The 23,419-nt window shown below is 47.1% G+C and overlaps 3 protein-coding genes across 3 annotated transcripts; 2 read left to right on the top strand and 1 right to left on the bottom strand.

Annotated features, from left to right (window-relative positions):
- The first annotated feature begins 261 nt into the window (after positions 1–261).
- On the top strand, positions 262–2,805 carry LOC125519597 (probable disease resistance RPP8-like protein 2). Its single transcript, XM_048684346.1, is given in 5 exon segments — positions 262–801; positions 804–1,527; positions 1,776–1,846; positions 2,168–2,683; positions 2,791–2,805. Coding segments are annotated over 5 exon segments (1,866 nt in total).
- A 13,062-nt stretch (positions 2,806–15,867) lies between these two features.
- On the bottom strand, positions 15,868–17,474 carry LOC125522378 (UPF0481 protein At3g47200-like). Its single transcript, XM_048687438.1, has one exon. It carries the CDS (start codon positions 17,470–17,472, stop codon positions 16,018–16,020), a length of 1,455 nt encoding a protein of 484 aa, XP_048543395.1. The 5' UTR covers positions 17,473–17,474; the 3' UTR covers positions 15,868–16,017.
- Positions 17,475–18,926: 1,452 nt separating this feature from the next.
- On the top strand, positions 18,927–23,053 carry LOC125522377 (probable disease resistance protein At1g58602). Its single transcript, XM_048687437.1, has 3 exons — positions 18,927–20,591; positions 20,709–21,739; positions 21,986–23,053. The coding sequence occupies exons 1-3, from the start codon at positions 19,019–19,021 to the stop codon at positions 21,998–22,000; spliced, it is 2,619 nt and encodes an 872-aa protein (XP_048543394.1). The 5' UTR covers positions 18,927–19,018; the 3' UTR covers positions 22,001–23,053.
- The last annotated feature ends 366 nt before the right edge of the window (positions 23,054–23,419 follow it).

Raw genomic sequence — 23,419 nt, 5'->3', positions numbered from 1 at the left:
CACTCTCTTTTCCAGTTTTCCTTTTCATTGTGAGCACTAACGCTTGTAATGCTCCTGTGATGTTTTTTTTGCTTTCTCTTTTCCAATTTTATTTTACTCTCTGCCAGACAAACTGTATAAAGCAGGAAGCAAACCTGCAGCGGGAAAATATCCACCAATTAACTTGCCCAGGATTACAGAGCAGCATAACGTCAAACCACCTCCTGTCAAAATTGATCAACTGAATCATGAATAGTGGTTTCCAGCAGGTAGAGCATCTACATGCTAGCTAACTGGAGTAATTTACTTGCAGAACCCTTGTTTGAAAGTATAAGAAGGAACATATCTGAGATATTTGAGTATGCAAACCGTTTGAAAATAGTTGATGATTTGGGTCATACTTGCATAGAAAAGGTTGATATTGATGATGAGTTGCCTCAAGATTATGGTCCTATTCACCAAAATTTTGAAGATGTTGTTATGATTGGTTTCGAGAATGAATACAAAGAAATAGTGGGGAAGTTAGTTGACACAGAGAAGAGTCTTAGTGCCATCTCCATAGTTGCTATGGGTGGTGCGGGGAAAACAACACTTGCTAGAAAAGTCTACACTTCGCCTGGAGCGAAACGACATTTTGAGGCAGTTTGTTGGGTGACTGTATCTCAAAAGTTTAAAGGCATTGATTTATTAAATGATATTATGAAACAAATAACTGGGAGTACACATAGGCCAGACGATCAAATGCAAGAGCATGAGGTGGGAAAGAAGATCCATGATTTTCTGTTGCAAAAGAGATACTTAGTAGTTCTCGATGATGTGTGGGAAAAACAGATACATGGGAGCAATTAAACAGAAAGGTTAAAGCATTTCCAGATGCAACTAATGGTAGTAGAGTACTGTTAACCACACGAAAGGAAGATGTTGCAAATCATGTTCCAACGCCAACCAATGTTCATCCTTTGAAGAAGTTAGATGAAGAGAAAAGCTGGGAACTTTTCAGTAGCAAAGCTTTACCATCATACAAAAGGTCTGCAATACGAAATGTGGATGAGTTTGAAGACCTTGGGAGAGATCTTACAAAGAAATGTGATGGATTACCACTTGCACTTGCAGTTTTGGGTGGTTATCTATCAAAGAATTTAAATAAACAAGCATGGTCTGATATACTGTCGGGGTGGCCATCAACCAAAAATGGGCAAATGATGCGACTAATACTAGCTCGCAGTTACAAGGACCTGCCAAATCATTATTTAAGATCTTGTTTTCTCTATCTTGCTGCTTTCCCTGAGGATTACATAATAGAAGTGTCAGAACTTATTGAATTATGGATAGCAGAAAGCTTCATTCCACATACACCAAAGCATACACTAGAAGAAACAGCACGGAATTATGTAACCGAGTTGGCTCAGAGAAGCTTGGTACAAGTTGTTGACAGAAGTAGGGCACATGGATGGATAGAGAGTATAAGAATTCACGATATCTTACATGACTGGTGCATAGAAGAGGCAAGACAAGATGGTTTTCTTGATGCCATCGACAAAACTGCAGGTCGGGTTTCGTCTCCTGGTCTCTTCGTATTAATTGACTCCATTTTCAAATTTACTATATGTCCTTGTATGCGGCTAGCTTTTTCTCTGACATGTAATGCACTCTAAAAAAATTTGCAGGCCAAGCTGGTGTATCATCATCGTCTGATAACTTGGTGTCTTACCGTTTTAGTTTTCAAACTTTGAGTGATCAGATTTTACCTGCAACGCCTAATGTCCGAAGTCTGCTTGGCTTTAAACTCTCATCAGTGTCCCTTCCTAAGCTGAGATTCCTGAGAGTTCTTTGCATTGAAAATTCAACACTAAAAGATTTATCCAGTGTAATTGGTGGGTGCATTCATCTAAGATTGCTTAGGTTGAGATATTGTGAAGGTGTGGCGCTCCCTTCTTCAATTGGAAAACTACTTTACTTGCAGACTATAGAACTAAAGAACAGGGCATTGGACTCACAAGTACCAAACTCTCTCTGGGATATCCCTACCCTAAGGCATGTTTACATTTCTAGTGTGAGAAAATTTTCTCCACCACCACCTGCAAGGAGTGTGCGACTGCAGCCCAAAGAGCTACAGAGCTTTGTGTTGGCTCTTGCAAATGCTGGCGCTGATTTCTGCTGTCATGACATGATGATTTTGTTGGGCCAGATGAATCAACTAACAACATTCTCCTTGTCGATGAACTCCAATATACCAGCGGAGGTGCTCAACATATTTGCAAACATGCCTCACCTGGTTGATATTTTTCTCTACCGATTTGATGTGGTCGATAAGCTGCCTGCTGAGTTCCCACAAAGTGTACGTCGTCTTGTTCTGTTTGCCGGTGTCATAAAACAAGACCCGATGCCGATCCTGGAGAAACTTGCCCGCCTGGTGGTGGTGGAGTTGGGTGGGTACAAAGGCCAGACAATGTGCTGCTCTTCCCAAGGGTTCCCTCAGCTGCAAGAGTTAGAACTTCATCATTTTTCCATTGAGGAGTGGAGGATGGAGGAAGGGACAATGCCAAAACTCTCCCACCTGATACTTCAGTCGTGCAAGAAGATGAGGAAGCTCCCCGTGGGGTTGCTGCACCTTCCGTCCCTTGGTCACCTAAAGCTGAGTTCTATGCCCTATAATCCTGAAGATGACATCACACGGAAGGAGTTGCGGCAGAAAGGATGCGAGGTATACATACTTATACACAGCTTAAGCATAGTTAATTTGCCACACCTTTCATTTTCATTGCTGTCTATACTTGTGCTTGTCTTATGAGTGCTTTGTTTTTTGCGCAGGTAGAAAGTGGATGATTGCAGAACTGTGGGGCGCGAGGAATTCATCTTCATTCTCGTCTAAAATCTGCCGCCCTCCTCCCTCCCCACACCCCAATCCTCAATTCTCCGCTCCCGATTCATTCTGGAACCCATCTCCTTCCTCCCAATCCTCATATCCCGCTTTCCTTCTCCTCCCTCCCTTGAAGGCGATTGACTCTCCTCCAATGACCCCTCGCTCCTCCTGCTTCTCCGTCTAGAATCTAGATCCACCCTCCCGACGCCAATGTCGCCGCCTTCTCGTCCTACGATGCCGTCGGCCATGTACAAGATGGAGCTGAGGGGGTCTCGGGGAGGCTGCTGCCCATCGCGGACCTTCATCCCCGGTGCCCAGTGTGCGTTGGCGGAAACGTATTACCCGATCTAGGGCGACGTGCTGCGTGTTAAATAGACAGGGTGCGAGCCTGGAATACGCGTACAAGAGTTGGTTGAGATACAACTTGATAAACAAGAAAGATAGGAGATAAGCTAGCTAGTAGTTACAACAGAATATCTCATGCGCCTAGCCTAGCTATCCTGGTTCAATACTCAACCTCCTGTACCTTGCTAATACGTGACACAATTATGTGTTTAACACCCTCCCTTAATCACAACTTGGTCAAGTTGAGATTACGTTTGAATTCTTCAAAACTCCATACAGGCAATGCCTTGGTGAATCCATCTGCAACTTGATCTCTAGAGTGCACAAAACGAATGTCAAGTTGCTTCTGAGCAACCCTTTCCCTGACAAAGTGAAAATCAATTTCTATATGTTTTGTTCTAGCATGAAAGACTGGATTTGCAGAGAGATAGGTGGCACCAAGATTGTCACACCATAGACATGGAGCTCGTGTGTTTTTCACACCAAGTTCTTTCAACATAGACTGAACCCATATAATCTCTGTTGTAGCATTTGCTAATGCTTTGTATTCGGCCTCTGTACTTGATCTAGAGACAGTAGCTTTCTTTCGTGCACACCATGATATTAAGTTAGGTCCAAAAAATACAACAAACCCATCAGTTGACCTCCTGTCATCCAAGCATCCTGCCCAATCTGAATCAGAGAATGCACTGACAAGTGTTGAAGGTGATTTGCTAAAGTTTAGACCAATGCTCACAGTATGTTTGACATATCTAACTATGCGTGTTGCAGCAGTTAGATGAACAGTGGTGGGTGCATGAAGAAACTGACAAACTTTATTAACTGCAAAGGAAATGTCAGGTCTAGTAAGAGTGAGATATTGTAATGCTCCCATCAAACTTCTGTATCTTGTGCTGTCTTCTTGATTCAAGAGTGTCCCTTCTGTGAGAGATAGTTTTTCTGAACTGGATAGTGGAGTAGGAGATGGCTTACAGTCTTTCAAACCAGCCTTTTTTACCAGATCAGTTGCATACTTCTCTTGAGAAAGATGAAGTCCATCATTATTTCTCTTTACCTCAATTACAAGGAAGAAGTGCAAGTCTCCAAGATCCTTCAAGGCAAAATCTGCACTCAAGTCCTTCAAGAGCCCTGTGATTGCTTCATCAGATGAGCTTGTCACAATAATATCATCAACATAGATGAGGACAAATATGCATGTGTTGGACTTGTTGTAAATAAACAATGAAGTGTCAGACTTGGAAGGAACAAAGCCAAGTGCCTGCATCTTGTGACAGAGACGTGAATACCATGCCCTTGGAGCTTGCTTTAACCCATATAGTGCTTTGTCAAGTTTGCACACATAGGATGGAGCATTCTTACTTACAAACCCAGGAGGTTGCTTCATGTACACTTCCTCTTCCAGAACACCACGGAGAAACGCGTTCTGCACATCTAGCTGTCTGAGACTCCAGCCCCTAGAAACAGCAATAGACAGGACAAGGCGAATGGTAGCAGCTTTTACAACTGGACTAAACATGTCCTCATAATCTATGCCGTATCTTTGTTTAAAACCCTTCGCAACAAGTCTAGCTTTATAACGATCAATGGTTCCATTAGATTTTCTCTTAATCCTGAATACCCACTTGCAGTCAATCAAGTTTTTACCTTGCTGTGGAGGAACCAGATGCCATGTTTTATTTTTCTTCAATGCCATGTACTCTTCATTCATAGCTTTCTTCCATTTCTCATTACCAAGTGCTCCTTCAACCGTGTTTGGTTCACCTGGTTCTCCTGTAGAACAGATCATACCATATTTAACTACGTGTTTATAGTTCACAGGTTTCGTTACCCCTTTTTGCAGTCGTGTGCGTCGCGGTGACGCCACAGCCTCATCCATAGCCATAGAAGATCCTGTCTCCTGTACAGGAGTTCCAGCCGGAGCCGATCCCGAGGAGGATCCCCTGGGTGCAGCAGCGCGAGCTGTCCCAGCGGGATTTTCTGCGGTTTGTGGCTGAACTGCATCGCCTGGAGAGGCCACAGAGGATCCCAGCCTCTGGACCGGCCCATCATTATGCAATGATGGTGAATCAACGTTGGGGGCCGCGTCAGGGCCCGCATGAGGGTCCGCATTGATGGAGCGAACTGGAGCCCGCCGCTTGTAGCACACCGGCTGGCCGCGGTAGCGCGCACCGTCTGGGCCATCTGGGCCCGCGTCACGACCAACGGGAGGCGACCGCGTGCCGTCTGTGGAGCCGGGCGCTGCGGGCGACCGCGTGCCGTCTGTGGAGCCGGGCGCTGCGGTGCGTGCGCCTGCAGCCGCAGCCGCGCCAGGTGCGCTGGATCCCGAGGGGAATCCCGCATCTGCTGCAACCGATCCCGAGGAGGATCGGATTTCCTGACGCCGCGCTGATCCCGAGGAGATCTTGTCTCCTGTTTCTGAACACATGAAATAAGGGCCAAAATTTGCTCTTTCTTCTTCATTTTTTCGCCATTTCTTCCTGATTCTGTTCCTGTTTCATCACCACACGACTCATGCAACATATCAGCAGGATTAGTCAACAAGTGATCATCAGTATCGTTCCCCCCTTGATCACAACCGGTGAGATGTGAGGGCAAAAGAAGAATTTCTTTGCGAAGAAGCGCACCGGCGTTGGGATGAAGATCAGCAAAGGGAAACTGAGTTTCATCGAATACGACATCCCTAGAGATATAGACGCGACCCGTGGAGACCTCGAGACACTTGACACCTTTGTGTTGAGAGCTATAGCCAAGGAACACACATTTGGTGGAACGAAACATGAGTTTCCGTTTGTTGTAGGGACGAAGATTGGGCCAGCATGCACACCCAAAAACACGAAGAGATTGGTAGTTTGGTTTTTCATGAAGTAGTCTTTCTAGGGGTGTTTCATTATGGATGACACGACTAGGAAGAATGTTTATGAGGTGGACGGCTGTGAGAAAAGCCTCATCCCAGAATTTAAGAGGCATGGATGCTCCTGCAAGAAGAGCAAGACCAACTTCAACTATGTGACGATGTTTTCGTTCGGCGGAGCCGTTCTTTTGGTGGGCATGAGGGCATGATACGTGGTGTGATATGCCAAGAGTTTGGAAGAAGGAGTTTAACTTCTCGTACTCCCCTCCCCAGTCTGATTGGACAGCAATTATTTTGCTGTCGAACTTGCGTTCAACCAGAGCTTTAAAGTTTTGAAAAACTTGAAACACTTCGGATCTATGCTTAAGAAGATAAATCCACGAGAATTTGCTATAGTCATCAATGAAACTGACGTAATAGGAGTGTCTGCCAACAGAGGTTGGGGCCGGACCCCATACATCGGAAAATATAAGTTGCAACGGTTTGGTAGAGACACTAGTAGATACTGGATACGACAATTGATGACTTTTTGCTCTTTGGCACGAATCACAAATAGTTTCATTATGTCGCTCAACCACAAACGGGAGCTTATTTTTCCTAAGCAATTTTTCAACTAGAGAGAAAGAAGCATGTCCTAATCTATCATGCCACCGGGTTGATGAAAGCTTAGTAACACCATAGACTTGTTTATTGAATCTTCTACGCACCGGGATCAACGGATAAAGCCCTCGAACACATCTACCTCGATAGAGAATTTTCTTCGTTTCCTGATCCTTAATCAAAAATAAAAAGGGGTGAAACTCAAGGAAGACATGATTATCTAAGGCAATTCGGTGAACAGAAAGAAGACTTTTGGCAGCACTAGGAACATGCAAGATTTTCTTGAGATGAATATTGCGACTAGGGGTACTAACTATTGAATGACCAATGTGATTTATCCGCATACCTTCTCCACTGGCCGTGTGGATTTGATCCTTTCCACGGTACCTTTCCTTCATGGTCACCTTCTCGAGTTCGTTGGTGATGTGGTTGGTTGCGCCGCTATCGACATACCAGTTGGTGTCGATGCCATAGGAGCCGTCGGCGGCCGCATCGATCTTGTCATCGTCTTGGGAGTCATCCTCGTCCTCATCATAACGGTACCAGCAATCTTTTGCGGTGTGGCCCGGCTTACCACATATCTGACAGCGAGGCAAGTCCGGACGAGATCGACCAGAACCGCTGCCGCCGCGGCGAGCCTTGTTGTTGGAGCGCCCGCCATTGTTGCCGCTGCCACCAGACCGCCCCCTGCCACGGGAAGAGCCGCGGGAACGGCCACCACCCCGGCCGCGAGTTGCAGTGTTTGCCGAGGACTTGAAGGAGTGGCCGCCCGCACCGTGGAACTGCGCCATGCGTTGGTTGAAGTTGCTGAGCATGGCAAAGATCTCATCGAGGGAGGCGGGGGAGACGCGAGCGTCGAGGGCTGAGACCAGGGGCTGGTACTCCAGATCCAGGCTATGGAGGATGTAGGAGATCAGCTCATCATCCTGGATCGGCTTACCCGCCGCGGCCAGCTCGTCGGCGAGGCCACGCATGTAGGGAAAGTAGGTGGCGGCGGATTGGGTACCTTTCTGCGCGTTGATGAGGGAGGTGCGGATGTTGTTGACGCGGCTCAGCGACTGCGACAAGTACATGCCCGCCAGCGTCGTCCAAAGCGCGTTCGCTGTGGTGATCGCGGTCACCGTGACCAGCACCTCCTTGGAGAGGTTGCTGAGGAGGAACCCGAGCACCTGCTGGTCCTCCCGGACCCAAAGAGGGTGGAGAGGGTTGGGCTCGAAGGTGTCCTTGCCGTCCTTGTCCTTGGCGGCGTAGAGCTTGGCCGGCTCCGGTGACGTGCCGTCGATGTAGCCGAAGACACCGGCGCCACACAGCTGGGGTGTGATCTGCGTGCGCCACAGCACGTAATTCGTGCGGGAAAGCTTCTCGATGACCTGCCCATTGAGATTGGAGTGGGCGGCACCGGAGGAGGAAGACATGGTTTCGGCACAGGTGGAGGTGGAGGCTAGATGGGAAGTAGGAAGGCTCTGATACCATGTGCGTTGGCGGAAACGTCTTACCCGATCTAGGGCGACGTGTTGCGTGTTAAATAGACAGGGTGCGAGCCTGGAATACGCGTACAAGAGTTGGTTGAGATACAACTTGATAAACAAGAAAGATAGGAGATAAGCTAGCTAGTAGTTACAACAGAATATCTCATGCGCCTAGCCTAGCTATCCTGGTTCAATACTCAACCTCGTGTACCTTGCTAATACGTGACACAATTATGTGTTTAACACCCAGGTCGCTCCACCACACCTCAGGAGACGGTCATCAATTGATAAATTTGTACATGTAATGATCAATTTGTACTATATTATAACAAACAAAAAGTCTGTTCTATTAGCGAAAGTCGTGATGTCATCCGTAAACTCTTGGCATATCTCTTTCAGTGGGATCTCAATATTATTAATGACAAATGTGTACAGTCTAATATGATGTCTCATCTCGTTGATGGAGGGGTGTCTATTCTACAATATGCTGATGACACTATTCTGTTCATGGAACATGACATGGCTCAGGCACGTAACATGAAACTTATTTTGTGTCTATTCGAACAATTGTCTGGCTTAAAAATTAACTTTCATAAGAGTGAGGTGTTCTGTTTTGGGAAGGCCAAAGACGAGGAACATACTTACAGACAACTGTTTGGATGCGAATTAGGTGCCTTACCATTCAATTACTTGGGTATTCCGATTCATCACCGTAAGCTATCCAATAAAGAATGGAAATGTATTGAAGAACGAATTGAAAAAAAAAACTCAGCTGCTGGAAGGGCAAGCTGATGTCATACGGAGGTCGGCTAGTTTTGATTAACTCAGTATTGACTAGCATGCCAATGTTTTTACTTTCGTTCTTCGAAATTCCAAAAGGGGTCCGAAAGCGACTTGATTTCTTTAGATCTCGTTTCTTTTGGCAATCTGATGAGGCCAAGAGGAAATACCGTCTCGCGCGATGGGATATCCTTTGTCGACCTAAAGACCAAGGAGGCCTCGGTATTGAGAACTTGGAAATTAAGAATAGATGTCTTATGAGCAAATGGCTGTACAGGTTAGAGACAGAGCCAGAGGGCATGTGGTCTCAAATCCTGCGCAATAAGTATTTGCACTCGAAAACACTAGCCCGGGTTACCATCAGACCGACTGATTCGCCATTCTGGAAGGGACTTATGAGAATGAAGGATATGTTCTTTCATAGGGTCAAATTCTTGGTTGGCAACGGGATGTCAACAAGATTTTGGGAGGATACGTGGTTAGGAGAGACGCCTCTAGCCTTACAATATCCCACCCTTTATAATATTGTGTAACGTAAGGAGGATTATGTAGGTATCGTCCTCCAAACTACTCCCTTGAACATCCAGTTCAGACGTACATTAGTGGGTGAGAGATGGACAGCCTGGATGCACTTGGTTCGGAGATTGATTGAAGTTCGACTCTCCGACATGCCGGACTCAACACAATGGAAGTTAACTAAAAATGGGATATTTACGGTGAAATCTTTTTATACGGATCTGATTAATTCTGGCCCTCTCTCACGGTCACTACATATATGGAAGGTTAAGGTTCCTTTGCGGATTAAAATTTTTATGTGGTTTGTCCACAAGCAAGTAATACTCACCAAGGACAACCTTCTTAAGAGGCGATGGGTTGGTAATTCGCGGTGTTGTTTTTGTGCTCAGGATGAGACAATACAACATTTATTCCTTGAATGCCCACTTGCCAAGTTACTTTGAAGAACGATTCATATAGCCTTCAATATCAATTCACCAGTAGATATTGCGTCTTTGTTTGGGACGTGATTAGCTGGGGTTGAACAGATCACGGCGGCTCGTATTCGGATTGGAATATGTGCGTTATTATGGGCTATATGAAACTGCAGAAATGATATGATTTTTAACAGACAACACAACTTAACTTTTTTGCAGGTTATCTTCAGAGCTACAGCTTGGATCCGTACGTGGTCCTTACTCACTCCTGTGGACTCCAGGGAGCCTTTGGTTACTGGGTGCAACCAATGGGAGATGTTGACTCGGGTTATATTCAACCGGTTCGGATGGCGTTCGCATAACAGGATAGGAGTCTAGAGAGCTTATCCTTATTATCACCGTTACGGTTGTTTTTGTCCACTTGTATTTTTCCGGGTTATGTACTTTGCTTTGCTCCGTTTGCGAGTTGTAAGACCTTTACGTTGATACTCTCTGGATTTTTAATAAGAGGGCCGCATGCATCATCATGATGCAGAGGCCGGGGGTATACCTCCATTTTCAAAAAAAAAGTATACAGAACTTACAACTTTTTAGATTTTATTGCACCGAAGGTTTGAAGATCGAGGTTGGGACCATGCCAAAGCTCTCCCGCCTAAAACTCAACTTGATCCTCTCAAAAAAAAAAAAACTCAACTTGATCTCTAAGTTGCGCAAGCTACCAGAGGAGTTCCTGCATCTTCCATCCCTCAATCTTCTGGAAGTAGAATATATGCTCTTGATTTCTGTTGGAGATGACTGCATGTTGAAGGAGCTGCAGCTGAAAGGATGCGAGGTAACTATATATTCCCTTGTTGCCACCCTCAACCTCCTGTTCTCATCAATTTTAGTTTGTTTTATTTTTATCCTCTACATGCATTTGGCACAAGGAGGGGTCAGAGATCCTCGTAATCAATTACCTGTGCTTTTGTTCAGCTTGCTCGTGACTTGCTCTCTATGTTTCCCAGCTGCCTTGTTTGTTCTGAATGCTACTCCCTCCGTTCCTAAATATATGTCTTTCTACAGATTTTAACAAATGACTACATACGAAGCAAAATGAGTGAATCTACACTAAAATATGTCTATATACATCCGTATGTGATGGTCTTTTTGAAATCTCTGAAAAGACAAATATTTAGAAACGGAGAGAGTATTTGCTTATGTGCTTGTGCATGTGGAGCAGCGCACATGTATGATTGTTAATTGTTATCTATCCCGTTTCATCAAATATGGCTGTGTTTTTGGCTGATTTCATTAATATAATAAATAAGCATGTAGCACCGGACGATTGTTGTATATCTATTTCTGGTTTCTGTAGTGGCCTGCCTCGGAGAATTAATGTTCATGTATTTCTCTCTCTCCTTACTGCCTTACATGGGGAGCAGAGCACTCACTTTTATCGACTCCTCATGTAATGTGTGCTTCTCTAAACCGGGCTTGGAAAGGATTCAGGCGGAAGAGTTTTTACAGACTCAAACGCACGTTTGTGATACTCTCTGTTGTAATGTTAGTTGCTCAAAACAGAGTTTGTACACTCAAGTATTTAGCAGATTTTACACTTGGATATTGTCCTTTTTGAAGCCAGAAGACCTAAGGACAATATGTTGTGTCTTTATTAGTTCTGGTTTTTTTCTATACTATGGTAGGGCAACTGGACGAACCGCCCCCGCGTCGTCATCCGCCGCTGCCAGCTCTAGGCCCCGACCTCGCCGCTTCTCCCCTCGCCGCCCCCCGGGCAAAGCCCTGGTCGGTGGTTGGCGGCGGCGGGTCCTACGCACCCTCGTTCCTCCCGTTCAACCTTGCCCTGGCGCGGATCTCGCCTCGCTGCATCAGGTGTGCGCTGCTGCCGCTCGTCTTGGCCTCCTTCCCAGCCGCGGGGATCCTTATCCTTAGCCACTGGGCGCCTCAGATTTGGACCTCGGGTGCTGTTGCCAGCGGGGCTGCGGTGTCCCTGCTCCGGCCATGATCCGCCGCGGATGTTCCTTCCTGGCGCCGCCTCCGGGTGTGCTGCCCAGGTCCGATGCCCCGGTGTGGATCCAGTAGTCTGCTGCAGTTCTCCAGTGATGGATCCTTGGTCGACGGGATTTGGAAGCACTCTCCGGCTTGGTTCCGCATTGGTGTTGGATCGTGTGACCACTCCGACGTCGTGGCGGTTGTGCTGTGGATTGTGGTAGCCACTGAAAGGGCTTCGCGAGAATTTCTTTCTCCAGATCTAGTGGTTACCCTGACAGTGAGATGCAATCTATGAACGATGATTTGACGCAGCGGATATGGTGGTGTAGCGGCGGTTGTCACATCGCATTAGCTCCGAGGTGACAACGCATGGTGACTTTGATGGTGGTGCTACTTGAGCACCCGGTCTTGAGCTCCGAGGTGAAAACCTAGATCTGAGCCAAGTTGGTTATACCTACCTGGCAATGGCAATGTTTTGGCGTCGTGACCTTGTTGGAGGCTTTGTTCGGATACGGTCACACCGATTCTTCAAGATGAAAACCTAGAATCTAGCCTCTGATGGCTGGATCCGGTGACGACAGCGCTTGATCATCGCTTTCTTCTTGAAGGTATTGTTGTTGAAGAACCTTGTCGTGCTTGTGGTGTCATGAGAAATTTGGTGCAGATAAGGTCATTGTTGTAGTTTGTCCATTGCGGATTTGATACTTTGGTTTTTTTTTATGCGTAGACATAGCTTTGGTCTTGTATGACTTTGCTATTTGCCGATGTGTTTTTTCTTGTGTGTGTTGATGTTGGATGTGTACGTCCTAGCTATGCAGAGGCTGGGTGTGTGCTCATTGTGTTTGTATCCTCTTGATGCTTCAAATTGAGTCCATAAAATCCATAGTTTTAAATAGCCGGCTACAGCGGTCGCTATAGCCTTTTCAGTAGGGTGCCGCTAAATGGTCGCCTTCACAAATAGCTCGCTATAGCCCGCTATAGCTGATTTGAAAGCCTGCCGCTATTTTCCATAGTCCGCTATTTAAAACATTGATAAAATTCACCCTTCATCGAAAAAAGGGCAACTAACATGCACGTTCATGCATCTTTTGATCCGCTCTGTCCTGTAGTGGTACTCACACTAGTAAGAACTCTACTCGTAGGTTCTGGGTTTTGGTTCTCATTTCCCCCTCTGTTAATTCTCTACATAACAAACTGTAAAGAGATTTGGAGATATTGCAAAAAGAATGTGAAATAATACTATGAAGAGCTGCTCCATGGCAGTTGCAGTAGAAAACATCACCTCCTCCCAACAAATATTAGCACCCTTATTCATTTATATAGAGTGCTTGTCAGAAGATCTAGTCTTATGCTTACAGCCTGACATCTTCTCTTCTGCAGGTTATCTACAGATGTACTGGCACGCTTCTTTTATGGTCATATCTACAACATATGGAGAATCAGAACCTGTTTATGGAGGCGTGTACATGCTTAGAGGCCATGGTGAGGGATACTTTTACCCAACATGAAATGGCAGCATGATCTTCGGATTGGCACTCCTACATCTTAGGCATTATACAATCTTCACATAATTACTTGTATTCCGCCTTTTTTGATTTTTTTGGACTTGGACTTGGTTATGGATGTGTGCATCCTAGTTATGTAGAGGTTGGGTGTAATGCTTAAACCTTTTAAGTAATAAAGCGCCCTTTATAGAAAACAACCCGGCATCTTCAATCAAGTTGAACCGATCGAGAGGATTCGGAACCCGTCTCGCCCAGCCCGCTCCCGCGAGCGGGAGGGGGGGGGGCGAACCCACGCGCCGCCGCCTCCAACCCTTCCCCGTCCCCTCCCCCTCCCCGCCGCCGCCGGGCAAAGCCCGGCCGGCGTCGGCAGCGGCGGGCCCTCCTCCCTTCGGCGCGGTGTGGTGCTGGCGCATGATAGCGCCCTCGCGCGGATGCGTGCAACAATGCATGGCAGCGCGGCGCGGATGCGTCCGGGGCGGCCGGATGGCGGCTCTCTGGCGCGGAGGCGCGGAGGCGGCCGTGGTGAGCTTCTCGGTCCAGATCTGGATCGGGGGGATCCTCCTGCCTGCTGCACGTGGGCGGCGCGTCCTATCGGCGACGGCTGGATCCCGGGGCGGCGGCCCTGGAAGATGGCGGCGGGTGAAGCTCAGGCTTCCCGCGGCGGCAAGGCGTGGTACAGTCCCTATCCAAGGCGGATCTGCATCGGCGATCTCGTGGTTTGGCCATGGATTGATTCAGATCAGAGATGGTGATGAGCGTGCGGGATCTATCCCGGGGGCTCTCGCGGTTTGGCGAGGTGGGGTGGGAGCCCTCCTCCCAGGCTCCAGTGGTGGCGCATTCAGGCAGTGGCTGGTGCGCCAGGGCTACTACATACGGTGGCACTGCTGTTGCGTTTGGTCGCCGGATCTAGGCGGCTAGATCTGGGGCTTTGAAGGCGGTCGAGACAGTGCACAGCTTGTCGGGTGGATTTTTTGGAACAGATCCGGGTGAAAACTTGGTCTTCGGTCATTGGCCGGAGCCGGTGATGACGACGCTCTTATCATCGTTTCCTTCATGAAGGCATCATCGAGGTGAAGCACCCAACCCCACCCAATACCTCCGGGGGAAACCCTAGATCAGTTGATCGGATGACGGCGGCATTCATGTGTCGTTACCCCCTTGGGGGCGGCATTCTTGGAGATGCACTTGGGCTCGAGGGACCAGTGGATGGCATCTGCGGTGGAGCGGTGTTTCTTTCTACATATTCATGGCGGCGGTTCTCGACGGCATGGAGCAATGAAGGCTTGGTGTCAGATGTGTGGCGAGGGACACGCGCAGGAGATCGACGTTGTCTGGCGTCGTGGTGGCGTCGATGGCAGAGTGGCCTAACAAGGTCGATGCGTCAGTACATGCTTTGAGGATGGATCGAGGGAAGACGGAGGTGACGGCCCTTTGCAGCGTGTGCGTGTGGTACTCACTGAGAGAGCGCCGGACCGGAGTGTAACCCAGTCCCGCCTATGTGGCTTGGATGGGGCATCCGGCGTTAGATGTTAGGCTTTCGTGCGATGTCTGTTTGGTATTTGGCCCGAACATTCGGCACACCTTCATCAAGGGGACAGGAGTAGCGACAGGTGTCGTCTAGATGGTGGCCTCGGGCTTACTATTGTATTATTTTGTACGGTCTTTGTGAAAAATAAATAATATGGCCGCATGCATCACCCAAATGCAGAGGCCGGGAGTGATTCCTCCTTTTCTAAAAAAAATCTTCAGTCAAGTGCAACACCCTTCCTTTTAGCCAACAATATTACTATGAAAGACCGTACAAATGGATGGTTGGTGCACTCAAACAAAGTTAACCGGAAAATAGGTTAGATACACAATTAATCCTCGTATAATTACGCCCAGTACAGTCCATGAACAGACAGATTTGTACAATAGGACAAGAGTGCCATACCGTCAGACAACCTCCTGTTAAAAATGTTAATAATAACACGCACATTTATTGACCGAATCGTGTTTTGCACTTGGAAGTTGGAACATCGATCTTCTATAACATCGGTTGCTTGCCGCAGCATCCTGCTCTCCGGGCTTGGCCATTCACGCTACTCTCTATAGTTTGATTGATGGCTTCTGAACTAATTATTTATCGTCTACTTGACATCCTTCCTGTAAAATATAGTCTGCTTCTTACGTAATTAATTATTGTCTACTTGAGTTCGCTCCATTAAAATATAGTGTACTTGTTGTTAAACTATGTCTTCGGTCGACACTGTTATATATGCAGTGAATTGAACGAGTACGCGCACAGACTAATATATATAATTAGCTATGTAAGTGATGAGAAAGGGAAGGCAATTATTTGTTTAAGATCGTGTTAATCGAAGAACCATGTACACTCATCGACCTCTCTCTATGCCTGAAACAGATGTCTCATTCAGTGGAGGTATTGAAGTGCATTGTTCATTTTAATTTGCATTGATCATCTTAATTTACAACTCAAACGTCATCATCATCATGAATCATTCACAACTCACGGGTCATCGTAGCTCCCATTGACCTGCTGCCAAGTTACGCATATGCACAGTATTAATGTAATGCTGGTGGCGAACACCGAATAATAACAAGGATGCATCCATGATTTACTTACATATATATATGGAGAAGTACGTAGTATATGGCACAACACCAACAGAAGAAGTAAAAATGCATATATCTGTACATTGAGCTAATGTCTCTTGAGAGAGAGGAGGGTCTTGAAGATACCCACAAGAACACCAATGATGGACAACACGGTGACAATGGCTTTCAAGTGTTTGTGGACAAACCGGTGCACCTTGATCCACATCCACCTGTTGATCTTGTAGGCCTCAACCTCTTCCATGATGTGAATGTAGAGGGGGCCACCACTGATGCGCTTCAGAAGCATCTTGAAGAATTCGAGCGTCTCCTTGTTGCTGAGTTCTCCCTGCACCAGACGCTTCGACCGCAGCTCATGCACATCCTCCTCCCGATCCATGAGCGTCGCGAGGACAGCAAGGTAGGAGCAGACAACTGCCTTGTTTTGATAAGCACCTGTGGCCATGCCCAGGCATACCTCGAAAGCCGCCATGTTGACGAGCCAGCATGACCTTGTGTCATCCAGCAACAACGGCGCCAGGAAGATCTCGCCAGAGAGGCATCCTTTCTTGATGCCCATGTCCGTAAACTTAGTTGTCTTGCTAGCTTTCAGCTTGATGCCGATCTCTGCAAGCTCGATGGCGCTAATACTCTTTGACATTGATCTCAGAGCATCTGGACGATTAGACACGGGCACTCCACTATTTCTGCCCCCCATTTTGTAGAACCAAAGGATGCCAAGGAGATGAGGCGGCGTATGGCTACCTGCACCATCCAAGACAACCGGTCTCCTACTATCCATGTCCCCCCGGATTTGGAGTGTGCGTCCCATCTTACCGATGAACTCCTCCACGGGCACGGGCCTGAACCTCCTTAGGGTCTCAACCACCAGCCAGGGAAGTTGATTCTCGAGCAGCATTATGTCATTGCTGATGCAAGCTTGGTTGGACTCAAAGCAAGACAACAACGATGGAGGCAGCTTATCACGGCCGGTACACATCAGCATATACTGCAGAAGGAAGCAACCATCAATAAACATCATATCTGCCAATTCAGCATCTTCCACTTGCAGCTGAAACTCGTAGATGTTGTAGAAGCTGCGGGCAGCGCCTACGACGGAGAAGACCGCCCCATACATCTCCTCAAAAGAATGGCCAGAGTCTCTGATGAAGTGGTGCGTAGCCACGCGCTTCACCTTCTCCATCTCATGGAGGTTTACTGAGTTGTGGTGGTAAAGGCCGATGCCCACAGCCATAGGGCGGATGTACCGCACGCCAAGAACTCGTAGGCTTGCAGGGAACCTATGGATCTTCATTTCCATCTCGCTGAATTCAGTTTCGAACTCTTGTGCTTCGTTCCTCCACTCCTCAACCTGAACCTGTCTATCAGGGAAATGAACAAATAACCCTTCTCCCATCTCCATTGCATCAGAATCATTCTGATTATCTCCTTCACTGAAATAATAAGAAGGACTAGGCTCAGACCGTTGTGCAGCTACTTTATTCGAATACTCAACATCCAACTTCTTCGGCTGAGAGGCAGCCGCGGAGGTTGGTGTCACCATGGGCAAATAGATGTGTTTTTCGCTACCTAGATGGTTCAGAGTTGCCATCCAAGTCGATTGTATATGTAGACTTTGTAATAGTAGACTAGTTGAGGGCCCTCCACGTTCTTTCAGCTTCAGCAACTTGCTTGCTGCAGGTACCGGTCGATGTCGGGAATGATTCAAATTTGCCGCGTTGTACCGTTGTGCCACGGACTTGGACAGTAACCAGCATTCTTCCATCCACTCGTCTTTAATCAAACACTCCATCTCAGTGTTGAAAGAAAAAATTCATGATTAATCAGTACGTTATGCTAAAGCACGCCGTCTCAAGCAACGTAATAATTAATTAACTTTGCATAGAGGCGGGAGCTTCATTGCTCTAATTAGCACCTTAATTAGTTCTTACTGTGATATATTAGAGTAAAGTGCGAATCTTCTACGAAAAATATCTATCAGTTGGTTGTATAACGGAAAGCTCCAACTCCAACTAACCCTCTTCAGGCACACAAGACATTCTTGCCGTGCCCCCTTCTCCCTCTGCTCTGTGACTAAGCAGGAAAGAAGCACCAATACAAAGCCAAAAACATTGCCGACAACAAACATCATGCCTTCCTAAGCCACACCTAGCAATTCATCTGCTACATCAAGCAGAGAGCTGTAGTCAAGGAAGAGCAATGGCTCAGTCGGCCGTTAGCTCCGTGCTTGGCAACGTCAGCACCCTTGCGCTCCAGGAGACCACACTGCTCTGTGGCGTTAGCAGTGAAGTTGATTTCCTGAAACATGAACTCAAGCGACTGCAAGGCTTCCTTAGAGATGCCGACAACAAGTTGAAGCTGCGAGATGCTAGTGTTGTTGTCTTGGTCAGCCAGATCAGGGATGTGGCATCCGAGGCAGGGAGTAGTTGAGGTGGTAGCGAGAGCTCACAGCGTGCGCAGATCGAACGCATCGGCGTGGTGCCATCCTACACACCATCTACCCTCGCGTCAGGAATCAAGGAAGGCGAAAGCAAACGCAGGGAGAGAAATTAGTTGAGGGCTCTCTGCGGACTGCGGCGGGAGGCGGGCGGCGGCTCCATGAGAAAAAAGGGGAGAAGAAAGGGATGCGCCTATTATTTGTGGGCTTTGCTGTGTACTCGAGGCCCAATCTGCGTCGCTCTCACGAGACCATGAGTCCCGCCACGAGAAGGCCATGGCCCCCAACAAATGACTCTGTGTCTCCTGGGAAAGGCTGCTGCATGCAGATGGGATCGAATGATGCTAAAACTGCAGCTCAAGCAAAGGTGTGGGGAGCTTCTTTGCTTTATACCTTGCCTTCATGTCAACCAAGCTCTAGCCCTCCCCGGAAGCACACCATATTCCTTCCTTCATTTCCATCATCACCTATACATGAGCTGAGCTGAGCTGAATCTGCTCTGCTATATATACAACCAAGCCCAAAGCAACAAGAAATACAAAACCAGACGCCATCAAATTGTTCCTAGTCAGCCACACCTACATAATTTCTTCCACCCATTCATCCCACGTCAAGCATTCCATCTCTGAGGGCAGAGAGCCCGGAGAAACTAATGGCCGAGTCGGCCATTGGCTCCGTGCTTGGCAACGTGAGCACCCTTGCGGTCCAGGAGACCACATTCCTATGCGGCGTCAACCTTGAAGTGGGATTCTTGAAGGATGAGCTGAGGCGGCTAAAGAGCTACCTTAAATCCGCCGACGCCAAAAGGAGATCAGGAGATGAGCTTGTGGCTACCTGGGTCAGCCAGATCAGGGATGCGGCATACGAGGCCGAGAATGCCATTGAAGCGGCCGACTACATGGAGAAGAGAAACAGGCTCAAGAAGGACTTCATGGGTGCCATCTTGAGGTATGCTCGCTTGCCAAGTGACCTGATTGCCCTTCACACAATTGGTGCTGAAATACAGCGAGTAAAAAGGAAGATCAGTGAGATATTTGATAGTGCAAACCGTTTGAAAATCAATTTGGATACTAGTGATGTAGAAAAGGTTCATATTGAGGATGAGTATCCACAAGATTATGGGACTATGCACCAAAACTTCGAAGATATTGACCTTGTTGGTTTTGGGGATGAGTACAAAGAAATAGTTGGCAAGTTAGTTGACAAAAAAGAGAACATAACTCTTAGTGTTGTCTCCATAGTTGCCATGGGTGGGGCGGGGAAAACAACACTCGCTAGAAAAGTTTACACTTCATCTTGTGTCAAACAACACTTTGAGGCAGCTTCTTGGGTCACTGTATCTCAAAAATTCAAGGGCATTGATTTACTAAAGGATATTATGAAACAAATTATGGGGGCCAGAGATGAGTCAATTGCTCAGATGAATGAGTATGAGGTGGGAAAGGAGATCCATGATTTTCTATTGCAAAAAAGATACTTGGTAGTTCTTGATGATGTGTGGGAAACCGACACATGGGACCAGATAAATAAAAGGGTTAAAGCTTTTCCAGATGCAACTAATGGTAGTAGAGTACTATTAACCACTCGGAAGGAAGATGTTGCAAATCATGTCCAAATGCCAACCTATGTTCATCATTTGAAGAAGTTAGATGAAGAGAAAAGTTGGGAACTATTTAGTTGCAAAGCTTTACCATCATACAAAAGGTCTGTCATACGTGATGTGGATGAGTTTGAAAAACTTGGGAGAAAGCTTGCAAAGAAATGTGATGGATTGCCACTTGCACTTGCAATTTTGGGGGGTCATCTCTCAAAAAATCTAAATGCACAAATATGGTCTGATATACTCTCTGATTGGCCATCAACCAAGAATGGACAGATGATGCGATTCATACTGGCTCGCAGTTACAAGGACCTGCCAAATTGTTATTTAAGAGCTTGTTTTCTCTATCTCGCTGCTTTTCCCGAGGACTACATAATATATGTGTCGTGTCTCATTGAATTATGGATAGCAGAAAGCTTGGTTCCACATACACCAAAGCATATACTAGAAGAAACAGCACGGAATTATGTAACCGAATTGGCTCAGAGAAGCTTGGTGCAGGTCCTTGACAGAAGTAAGGCACATGGATGGGTAGAGAGAATAAGAATTCATGACATTCTACATGACTGGTGCACGGAAGAAGCAAGACAAGATGGTTTTCTTAATGCCATCGACAAAACTGCAGGTCAGGCTTTGTCTCCTGATCTCTTCCTATTAATTGATTCCATTTTCTATTTTGCTATATGTACTTATATGTGGCTAGATTCTTTCTGACATATGGTGCACTCTAAAAAAATTGCAGGCCAAGCTGGTGCATCATCATCATCTGATAACTTGATATCTTATCGTTTTAGTTTTCAAACTTTGAGTGATCAGCTTTTACCTGTGGCGCCTAATGTCCGAAGTCTGCTTGGCTTTGAGCTTGAATCAGTGTCCCTTCCTAAGCTGAGATTCCTGAGAGTTCTTTGCATTGAAAATTCAACACTAAAAGATTTCTCCAGTGTAATTGGTGGGTGCATTCACCTAAGATTGCTTAGGTTGAGATATTGTGAAGGGGTGGCGCTCCCTTCTTCAATTGGAAAACTCCTTTACTTGCAGACTATGGAACTATGGAACAGGCCATTGCACCCACAAGTACCAAACTCTCTCTGCGACATCCCTACTCTAAGGCATGTTTACCTTCGCAATGGGTTTTCTCCACCGCCACCTGCAAGGAGTGTGCGACTGCAGCCGAAAGAGCTACAGAGCTTTGTGTTGCATCTTCATCCTGTTGGCACTGATTTCCGCTGTCATGACATGATGATTTTCTTGGGCCAGCTGAATCAACTAAAAACCTTCTCCTTATCGATGTTGCCCTATATGCCAGCGGAGGTGCTCAACATATTTGCGAACATGCCTCACCTGGTTGATATTAGTCTCAACCAATTTGATGTGCTCGACAAGATGCCTGCTGAGTTCCCACAAAGCGTACGTCGTCTTGTTCTAGATGCTGATGTCATAAAACAAGACCCGATGCCGATCCTGGAGAAACTCCCCTGTCTTGTGGTGTTGCATTTGAATGGGTACAGAGGCCAAACCATGTGCTGCTCTTCCCAAGGGTTCCCTCGGCTGCAAGAGTTAGAACTTGATTGTTTTTCCACCAAGGTGTGGAGGATGGAGGAAGGGACAATGCCAAAGCTCTCCCACCTGGCACTTATGTGGTGCATAAAGATGAGCAAGCTCCCTGATGGGTTGCTGCACCTTCCGTCCCTCAGTTACCTGAAACTGGGCTTTATGGACCAGATTTCTGAAGATGACAGCACACTAAAGGAGCTGCGGCGGAAAGGATGCGAGGTACGTACATACATACGCAGCTTAAGCTTAATTAAGTTGCCCCTCGGTCGATCTTGTTCCCCTTCCATTTTCTTTGTTATCTATATCTATGCATGTCTGTTTGTCCACACGTTAATTAGTTTCAAATATTAAGGCGGTTGATCACTAACTTATACGCAACTTAAGCATAGTTAATTTGCAACACCTTCCATTTTCATTGCTATCTATACTTGTGCTTGTCTTATGAGTGCTTTGTTTTTTGCGCAGGTGGAAACTATCTAGGCGGTGATTGCAGATTTGTGGGACGGATGCGAGGAATTCTCGTCTAAAATTTGGCGCCCTCCTTGCTCCCCACACCCCGCCCTCATTGCCTAAACCCTAAACCCTGTCCTTCCAGTCCTCATGATACCCCAATTTCCTTCTCCTCCCTCCCTTGAAGGACGCCATGGGCGAACGACACGACAGCCTCTCTCCTCCAGTGCCCCCTCGCTCCTCCTACTTCTCCGTCTAGAATCTACATCCGCCCTCCTGATGCCAATGTCGCCGCTTCCTCGTCCTCCAATGTCGTCCGCCGTGTACAAGATGGAGCTGAGGTGGTCTAGGAGAGGCCGTTGCCCATCACGGACCTTCATCCCTGGTGCCGAGGTCACTCCACCACCGGCCCCTTGGACCTCGCCCAAACTCCAAGCCTCTTTCCCTGGCGGTGGACTCTGCCGCTCCTTGTTCCCGACTTCTTCCTCTCGTCCCGCCGGTCCCGCTTCGATCCCCGTGGAGAGACAGCGGTGGTGGCTCCAAGACCGCGGTGGCGTGTGTTGGATGGGCGGTGAGTTTGGTGGAGCGTGACGGATCGGTCGGGGTGGTGGGTGTGTGGTGGACGGGAGAAATCCCTGTTGGCTTGGTCGGCACCGACGCGGCGGCGCCCGTGTGCGCCGTCATTCCTTCCTGAAGGGCGTCGGGTACCCCCCTCACCCACTCCCCCTCGCGTATCGGGGGAAACCCTACGACCTGTCCGGGCAGCAACGTCGTCATCGTCGTGTTCCTTCTTGAAGGTGTTGCTTGGTATGCGTGGGTCCGAAGCGCTAGGAGTGTGGTGGATATCTTCGGAGGGCGCAGCGGTTGCAGAGCATCGTCGTTTTTCCATTGATCCGACTCTGTTGTCATTCTTTTCTTTTGTATTTTCTCTTCTGTTTCTTTTGGACGTGACTATGCTGCAGCACCTATCGCTAGTTGTATCGGTTGGTTGCTTTGTAATACAAAGCGGGGAACGCTTTTTCGGCATGTACCATACATAATGTACGTTTTCCTTTTTTTGTGTTTTTTGTACCGTGGCTTGGCCAGTGGATTCATGGTACTGTGCAGATCTGTCATGTACTTATGTTTCTCGTTTCATGATCGATGAACAAGTAATCACCTGACTTGATTCATATCTGTATAGATCCTTCTGTTAATATGTGCATCAAGTGCCGCAGGTTTTGGATTTTCTGCTTGCTTGAATCAGGACATGAATCCAGCCATTTCAAAACCTTCACTCAGGTACAACAGCCTGTGGAAAAAGATCCTTCCAACTAGCATCTTCAATTAACACTTGAAAAATGATTGTAAAAGAAAAACACTTGAAAAATGAAAGATGCTTTGTGATACAATTTCCTTTCACTGGGAAAAATTCTGAATATTTCCTGTAAAAAAATCATAATATTGAGA

Source organism: Triticum urartu, chromosome 7, assembly GCF_003073215.2.
Source record: "Triticum urartu cultivar G1812 chromosome 7, Tu2.1, whole genome shotgun sequence".
NCBI classification, from domain to species: domain Eukaryota; kingdom Viridiplantae; phylum Streptophyta; class Magnoliopsida; order Poales; family Poaceae; genus Triticum; species Triticum urartu.
This window is presented reverse-complemented; position numbering and strand designations above follow the sequence as displayed.

What these genes read in the sequence shown, in the direction of transcription:
- LOC125522378 (XM_048687438.1), bottom strand. Translation starts at nt 17,472, where the DNA reads ATGGTGACACCAACCTCCGCGGCTGCCTCTCAGCCGAAGAAGTTGGAT.
- LOC125522377 (XM_048687437.1), top strand. Translation starts at nt 19,019, where the DNA reads ATGGCCGAGTCGGCCATTGGCTCCGTGCTTGGCAACGTGAGCACCCTT. An exon ending in TGCCATCGACAAAACTGCAG is followed by an intron (nt 20,592 to 20,708) that starts GTCAGGCTTTGT and finishes AAAAAATTGCAG; the next exon opens with GCCAAGCTGGTGCATCATCA.